Source organism: Galeopterus variegatus, unplaced genomic scaffold (genome assembly GCF_000696425.1).
Source record: "Galeopterus variegatus unplaced genomic scaffold, G_variegatus-3.0.2 Scaffold2363, whole genome shotgun sequence".
Classification (NCBI taxonomy): Eukaryota; Metazoa; Chordata; class Mammalia; order Dermoptera; family Cynocephalidae; genus Galeopterus; species Galeopterus variegatus.
Window position 1 is genome coordinate 8,252 of NW_007728474.1, and position 8,943 is coordinate 17,194.

The following is an 8,943-nucleotide window of genomic DNA, read 5'->3' on the forward strand; positions in this document are numbered from 1 at the left end:
GCCACCGGGCCGGCCCCAATCAGGATGGTTTTTAACCATTTCACAGTTTTCTGTTACTTTTATTCTCCTCCATGTATTGCTTCATTTATACTTTTATAACTGTTGTTTTAAAGACAGGAAGCAAAAAGAACACAGATATTTAAATACAAGTTAATAAGGAGCGTTAAAATTATAATAATTCCAAAAATTCACCTCAAGATACTCTTTACCAGATTAATAAGTTACATTTGATCAAAATTCTTGTGTCACATATCAAGATGTCCCTTATAGAGCAAAAATCAGTAAAAAGAAAAAAGGTAGTCATTATATCCAAAGTAGCTTTATCCTCCAGTTTGACCAACATGTCGGAAAGAAAATTTATATATCACTCTATTTAATCTATTTTAAGATGCACATTTACTGTTAAATCAAGATGCATCTTACAACCAGAAGCATCTTACAGTCAGAAGCATCTTACAATATATAAGTCAGCCAGGCTGCAGTTGTGACTGTTGTTATGATTGCATATGTGTGAATGTCAAGTGAGCCATCATCAAAACTTGCAGAGTGTGTGTCAATGACTTAGAAGAAAACCCTGCAAATGAGGGAGGGAGGTTTTTTTTTTTAAACCCTTAGGAACCAAATTGTGGAGAAGGAATAAATCAGACATGCATTCTTTAGGCAGGAGTCAAAAGTAAGCTAACTCTATGTAATTACAAAAGCCAGCTTAGGAGCACAGCACCAGTTCTTTTATACATTATTTTAAGAAATGCTGCATCATCAAACTCTTAATATAGAAGATGATACCATGGGTAAACAAAGATATCAAAGAGTCTGAGTCGAATGCTGAATGTAAAAAATGTTTTAGGAATACCTAAACTAATTTATTTTGCTTAATTTTTTTTGCATGTACAAGTATGCTGTATGATAAAATAATCTATGTCTAATTAAATTTATAACAACCCTTTGAATAAATATAAAATAAACATTTTGATCATGTCATAGTTTAACTTGTGGGTTTTTTGTTCTTAATGGTACGTACAAGTATGCTGTATGATAAAATAATCTATGTCTAATTAAATTTATAACAACCCTTTGAATAAGTATAAAATAAACATTTTGATCATGTCATAGTTTAACTTGTGGGTTTTTTGTTCTTAATGGTACTTAAAATAATAATGTCTCAACAGCAATAGCATCTTAGATTCAGTGAAAAGGGGTATGTAATTTGGACATTTAATACTTTCTCCTCTTCTCATAAAATGGATAGCTAATGACTTGAATTGCATAAAATGTTTGCTAACTATATCATGTTCGTAACTGCTGCTGGTTGTGTTTTGTGTTAACAAAAATCTGCGGGCTCGGGCTGCTCTTCGTTTTATTTGATATAAGGACTTTCTTTTTTTGCCCAAGACTTTTAATAGCATGTGGTCCCTATTTAATTGTCCCCCAAATATTTCTCTGGAGGAGAAATTCTGGTAGTCCAGTTTGCATATTTGGTTTCCTTGAAAGTGTCAGGTTTACTCTTGTTTCCTTTGCTAGGGGTGCAGGCTGCATCTTTATTGAAATGCTCCAGGGTCAACCTTTGTTTCCTGGGGTTTCCAACATCCTTGAACAGCTGGAGAAGATCTGGGAGGTAAGAGAAAAATTCCTCTTAAGAAAAAGAAATATCTGCATTTCAAACTTTGAACCAAATTTTCCTTAGAGACAAATGAAGCAGACCATCTGCTTTGAGATATTGAACCAGGTCTTAAGATTGTGGAAACTATGGGTTAGCCACAGGTATAAGCATCTTAGAGGTGTGTGGTCAGGAACCCCCCTGTTTACCCATAGCAGCCCATGAGTCCACCCCTGATGATGTTCAGGTCTCCTGCTTCCCATTATTATTGTGTCAACCTTCCAGGGTAATTTCTGCCATTAATTCTTAGGCACATCCCTACCTTGTCACCCCCAGCTCTAATTCTACCATGTATTTGGCTCTGGATCTTTGTCAATTGAAGAGAAGACACTAAATTTACATAAAACCCTGATAAAACAGAGACTTTCCGTGTTAGTGTGAGAGAGGTACACTGCTTATCATGCTCATCCACAACCAAATTCCTAAGGCGTCAAGGTACCTTTGTGTGGGGGGGCAGAAGGGGGTTCTTTTTTTGTTCATTATCTATCCTTACCTCATTTGTACTACAATGTACTTGGTTTTTTGTCCCTTTTATAGTACTATAGTCATTACTATAATCATCTATATATTTCCTCTTTTTTTTTTGGTGATTGTTTTGTTTATAAAATATACATAACATAAAATTTTTAAGTATATAGTTCACTGGCATTAAGTACATTCACATTAGTGTGCCATCGTCACTGCCATCCACTTCCAGAACTTTTTTGTCATTCCAAACAGAAGCTCTGCACCCATTATACAATAACTCCCATCTACACTCTTCCCCCAGCCTCTTGGTAACCTCTAATCTACTTTCTGTCTCTATGAATTTGCCTGTTATAGGTACCTCATGTAAGTCTTTCTGTGTCTGGCTTATTTCACTTAGCACAATATTTTCAAGGTTCATCCGTGTTGTAGAATATGTTAATGTGCTTTAAACTGGCGACGGGGTTGGGGGCGGTTATCACTTGCTATCCTGGATCCTGTCCTTGTCTTCCAGCTGACATTAAATTTCCTTTTGGAAACATGAGGGATATTATAAGGGAACATGGGGAAAGCTGGGAAGCATTCCCAAACTAAAAGAACATTTTTCAAGTCGAAAGACTTTTTCTCAAAACTTTCCTGCAAGACAGATAAATGCTGGAACATCATCTAAGCTGGAGGCAGACTAATGTAATGGCTTTGGAGTTAGAAGCCCAGGGATTGAATTCTAGCTACTTTCTAGCAAATGAACATGGGCAAATTATGTAGTCTCTCTGAGCTTCAATTTCCTCATCTGTAAAACGGGGATAGTCTTTTTTGTTTGTTTGTTTGTTTTTGTGACCGGTAAGGGGATCGCAACCCTTGGTATGGTGTTGCCTGCACCGCACTCAGCCAGTGAGCGCACTGGCTATCCCTATATAGGATCCGAACCTGTGGACTAGGCACTCCCAAGCGCCGCACTCTCCCGAGTGAGCCAGGGGGTCAGCCCTAAAATGGGGATAATGATAATGACTTTCTAAACTTGCTGTGAGAATTCCGTGAGATCAGATGCATAACAAGCTCTGTACGCCACAGGGTTCGATAAATGTTTGCTTTGTTTCTCTCTCATGTAAATTGTTGTAGAAATGTTTCAATAGTCTAACTGCTAACAGGCGTTACCTGATATTTAACCTAATTGTTCTGTTCTTCCACTTAGCAAATTACTTCTCGTCCACAATAGAGGACGCACAATAAGCACTGCGTAGACATAACTCTGAAATGGCCTTTTGCACATTTAACGAGTTTTTCCTATTTAATCAGGAAACAACACTTACTGGACATTCACCCTATATAAATACTCTATAAAGTTTTGTAAGAAGCTACAAGGCATGGAAAAAAGAAAAGAATAAGGAAAATGCATGATCTATGCTTTCACATGTTCAGTTTCATGTGTTGTGAAGTATAAATAAATATACGTGAAACAAACTATATACATATGTAGACATGTAAAATGATGTAGGTATAGATAATTACTATAAATTGTGATACTGAAATAAGATGTGCTATTAGGATATTTGAAAAGTAGTGTGTTTGAAAAGAATGCAAGTATACCCTTGTGTGCTGTTAGTGTTTGAAGAGTTGAGTATAAACTGATTTTCAAAATATTATGTACTATTTTTAAATGACCACACACTTAAAAAGCAATCATTTTACAGTTCTTCACATTTAGCACAGCACTTTGAAATCATAGAACAGAAGGAGTGAGCTAGATGTTTCTGAGGACCTGATGACTTTCTAGTTATATTAGTTCAAGTTTTCAGGACTGGTCTTGGGTGACTGACGCTGGCCAACTGAAGGATGTTTTAGGTAATTCAGTAAGTGAAAGAATTCAGATTGAATATGAACATAAAGTACCAAAAAATGAGTGATACAGCAGAAACAAACATGTCTGAACAAATCAGTCTAACAAGTCCTGCCCAGGAAGCCATGTTCACGTCTACCAATTATCCTTGTCACACTGCTGCAACTTGAAGGGACTTTATTTTGACATTCATGGTAACTCATTACAAATTTAAAACAAGCAAACAGATTAGGAATAACACTGGCCTGGAGTCAGGATTCATGAGTTCTGAATGCAGCTCTAACTTCAGGTATGAGACAGAACAAGTCATGTAGCCCACCTCCCTGGGTCTCATCATCTGAAAGTGTATTTCTCTGACTGCATGAAGTTGTGACTTCCTTGAACAAAGTGTAAAGAGAATATTGTAGTTCCTATCACTTTAAATCAGAATAATCTTCTCTGTTCACTAGATTTTTTTCCCCTGGTTAGTTATTTCTCAAGTTTGTTGACTTGCATAGCTCATTGTTGACTTTCAATCTGTACTTCAAGGAGATAGCTCTATATTGCTTAGCTATAGTTTATGGGCACCATGAGGTCAGATTCATTTAGTCTCATTTTTTCCCATGGTCCTGTCCAAGCAGGTAGAGACCACGGTTTTGTCATTGTACCTATAGTTCCACACTCTGAGGATGAAGTGGAAAGCCACCACATTTAGCAGCTGTGTTGTCTGTTATACCACTACTTCACAAGCAGGTTAGATAATTATTATTTTTCTTTTCTAGCACAGTGCCTGGTCTATTATAAGTGCTAAATAATAATGATACTTGTATTTTAATTTGGTCTTGTATATGTAAAATACAGTTTTAACTGGTTTGTGTTACCAAAATTCGGGCCAGGAAAGAAGTCTTTAGAGTGCATGTGAAGAAAGAGCAGCAAGGGAGAGACTGCATAACTTCAGGCTAAGAGTAATTCAATTTTTCATTTTTACAGATGAGAAAATAGTGTTCCAAAGTAGTTTTGACACACCCAAGGTCACATCGACAAAGTTACAGCAAAAATGCAATGGAAAATAAAAGCATAGTGGGTTGTGGTAGGAGGCCACTAATGTTAACGTTTAATGACGTCACAATGTCTATCAGAAGCTTATCCATACGGCTGAATTATACATCTCAGTAACAGTGGGTGTGTGCTTTGGATCTGGACAAACTTCTTTCCTTCCTTCCTTCCTTAATTCCTTCCTTCCTTCCTTCTTTATTTTGTAATTGACAAATAAAAACTGTATATATTTATTGTGTACAACATGATGTTTTGAAATATGTATACATAGTAGAATGGCCAAATTGAGCCAGTTAACATATGCATCACCTCACATAAATATTTTTGTGGTGAAAATACTTAAAAGCTACTCTCAGCAATTTTCAGGAATACAATACATTATTAACTATAGTTGTTGTACAATAGACTCTTGAACTTATTCCTTCTATCTAACTGAAATTTTATATCCTTTGGCCAACATCTCCCCAATTCCTCCCCCACAATCCCCTACCTCGAACCCCCTGCCACCCCTGGCAACCACCAACCTGCTGCTCTCTGCTTCTATGAGTTAAACTTTTTTAGATTCCAAGCATAAGGGAGACTATGCAGTATTTGTCTTTCTGTGCCTGGCTTATTTCATGTTACATAATGTCCTCCAGGTGCATTCATGTTGTCACAAATGACAGGATTTCCTTCTTTTTTAAGGCTGAATAGTATACCATTTTGTATATATAACATATTTTCTTTAACCACTCATCTATTGATGGACACTTCGGTTGATTTCATATCTTGGCTATTATAAATAATGCTGCAATGAACATAAAAGTACAGATATCTCTTTGATATACTGATTTTGTTTCCTTTGTTTACATACCCAGTAGTGAGATTGCTGGAACATATGGTAGTTCCATTTTTAATTTTTTGAGAAATGTCTATACCATCTTCCATAATAGCTGTACTAATTTACATTCCCACCAACAGTGTGCAAAGGTTCTCTTTTCTCCACATCCTCGCCAACACCTAGCTTTTGTCTTTTTCATAATGGCCATTCTGACAGCCGTGAGGCAATACCTCACCATGGTCCTAACCTGTATTTCTCTGATGATTAGTGATGTTGAGCATTTTTTCATATACTTGTTGGCCATTTGTATGTCTTCTTTTGAGAAATGTCTCTTTGAGGTCCATTCTTGCTGCTATAACAAAATACCTTAGACTGGGTAATCTATAAAGAGCAGAAATATATTTCTCACAGTTCAGGAGGCTGGAAAGTCCAAGCTGAAAGAACTGGCAAATTCACTGTCTAGTGAGGACCTGGTCTCTGCTTCCAAGCTGGTGCCTTGTTGCTGCATCCTCTGGAAGGATGGACACTATGTCCTCACGTTGTGGAAATGTGGTAAAGCCAAAAGGCTAGCCAGATCCCTCTAGCCCTTTTATAAGGCATTAATCCCATCCATGAGGGTGGAGACCCCATGGCCTAATTACCTCCAGAAAGCCCCACCTCTTAATACTGTTGCATGGGGATTCAGTTTCATCATGAATTCTGGAGGGGACACAAACATTAAAACCATAGCAGGTCCTTTGCCCAGTTTTTAATTGGGTTATTTGTTTTTTTGCTATTGAGTTGTTTGACTTTCTTATATATTTTGAATATTAACCCCTTATCAGATGTATGGTTTGCAAATATTTTCTCCCATTCTACAGGTTGTCTCTTCACTCTGTTGACTGTTTCCTTAGCTGTGCAGAACTTTTTAGTTTGATGTAGTCCCATTTGTCTGTTTTCACTTTTGTTGCCTGTGAAGCAGGTTAGAAAACTATACAGATTACAAATAGTTCCTGAGTCTGCATTTTACTAAATGTGGTCTACACAGATGAAATAGGAAAGCTATTTCAGGTTCTATGAAACATAATATGGAAATTGCTTCTTTGAAAGCAATGGGTCTATCTATTCTAAATCTCCCAACCTCAATTTTCTTCTACTTTTATCCTGAGATCTCACTCTTACGAATAAAGACATATTGAGAAGCGCTGAATCCTTGTCTTACCATCTTTCTGAAATGCCTGTACGAGTGTGTGTGTGTGTGCACATGTTTACATCTAAATAATACCTGTCACCACTTTCTAATCAATTTTTTAAAACTCTAATTCTTTAAATAAGTGTTTTTTTTTTTTTCAAATAATCCTGGAGTCTGTTCTAAAATCAGAATAAACTATGCAGTCTTTAAATCCATGAATCAAAAAGCATTTATTTTCCATAACAACAAAGGCAGATAAACAGCCCCTTCAGCCCACTGTGGTTTAAAACGTAGCACTCACTAGCTGCCTTTTAAGAGACTTTAGGGAAGAAGTAAATCAACAATTTTTGTTGTTCAATTTCCCATACAGTGAAGGAGAGATTTAATAATTTTCTCAAGTGAAAAAGAATTCAATAACTTTCAAATAAAAACTTAGCACCAAATTTCCAAATAAAATGTATTGAATTTTGTTTACATTTTTAAAATCTCAAGCTTAAAGCTTTTAACATAAGATTTTTTTTTTTTAAATTTGGTATCTGTTTTCTTGGTTTTAGTTAAATATAATACAAAGTAACCAACAATTCTGGTAACTTTCACGCTAGAGAAAATATGGACGTAGTTGGTATGTATTTCCTGTATTGTTTTCTTTTCATTATCTTTGCTTTCTTTTCATTGTGCCTTGCCAGCCAGCAGAAGATGTATGGGTACATTGTGAATCACACTCACTCATTTACACATACATCTGTACAAATAAATAGATGGTACGTTAAAAAAGAAAAATTAGCTTCCCATCCCCTGGCCCTTTCCCACAAAAGAATTAGTCCAGTTGGTTTTTCAAAATCGATTCCAGGATTCTTCGAGTTCCCTCAGGCTCAGGGTGGTTGATAGGAAAAGCCTATAATCCTCTCAGTCACTTTTCAGTTTGTTTAGGGAATGGATCAAAGAAGGAAGATTATACTGGGTGGCATGATTTTTTTTTTTTTTTTAATGAGGGAAAATAGCTCTTCAGTGTCTTTTGTTTGAGGACAAGCTTAATAGACACTAAAAAGTATATCTCTCAGCCAGAGTCCTAGTCAGCAAGCTCGTAGATATTAAGATTCTGGATTCATCATTGACTTAATCAGTCGCTGATGGGCAATTGACTTCCTGCCATAATAACTGGGCTGGCATCTATATCCAGCATTTTACAGGTGGATTTACTAAACTCTTTCTAGGAGAGATACTTCTAAAAAAAAAAAAAAAGAGTTGTATTGAATATGCTTACAAGAAAAGTGATATGGTAGTGGTATAATAAAAGCTACTAGTATTTTACTAGTATTTCACAAAACCATGTTATTCTGGCTCCTAGATATAACTGGCTATGGGCTTTTATGATTATCGTAAAAGAGTGGTAAGATGATGCCTATAAAGGAGCTCGTAGTGATAGCTCCATCCAAAGTATGAACTGTTTTGGCTTTGTACTCCAAAAGAGTTTTATTTTCATACAACATCTTAACTAAAAACTAGGGCTTCAGTTTGGTAATCCAAAGCATAGGCAAACTCTTTTACAAGTGATTTTGTTATTGTTACAGTCCACCAGTGAAAAACCAGATACCCTATTCCAAGCTGCTAGCCACAGAGAAAACAAGCAGATGAGATTAGTTTTATAGAAAGGACTAGAGTTGGGTTTATTGGTCATTTTTAGTCAACATTCCACGGCCTGAAGGTCAGTCATCTGAATTCTTTTTAACTGAGCATATCAAGGAACAGCTGAATGCCCGTAGAGAGGCATAATTTAAGTTGTCAAGTGTCTCCTGTCAATATACATGTGGTCATCTGATGTAAGGCAAAGGGACAATAACTCCTGCTTCTTTATATCCCTAACTCCCAACGTGGTATCCTAACACATGGTGATTATGCAATAAATACTTAGAGATGAGAATGTGACTTTTTTTTTTTTTTTTTTTTTTTTTTTTTTA

The 8,943-nt window shown here is 36.2% G+C and overlaps 1 protein-coding gene across 1 annotated transcript in view; it reads left to right on the forward strand.

Annotated features, from left to right (window-relative positions):
- The first annotated feature begins 1,526 nt into the window (after positions 1-1,526).
- The window catches only part of LOC103597617 (cyclin-dependent kinase 15-like), a 44,135-nt gene continuing 36,718 nt past the window's right edge, over positions 1,527-8,943 (forward strand). Inside the window, exon 1 of the mRNA XM_008581482.1 lies at positions 1,527-1,615. Coding sequence (XP_008579704.1) covers positions 1,547-1,615 — 69 coding nt within the window. The 5' untranslated portion in view covers positions 1,527-1,546. The remainder of the gene's footprint in view (positions 1,616-8,943) is intronic.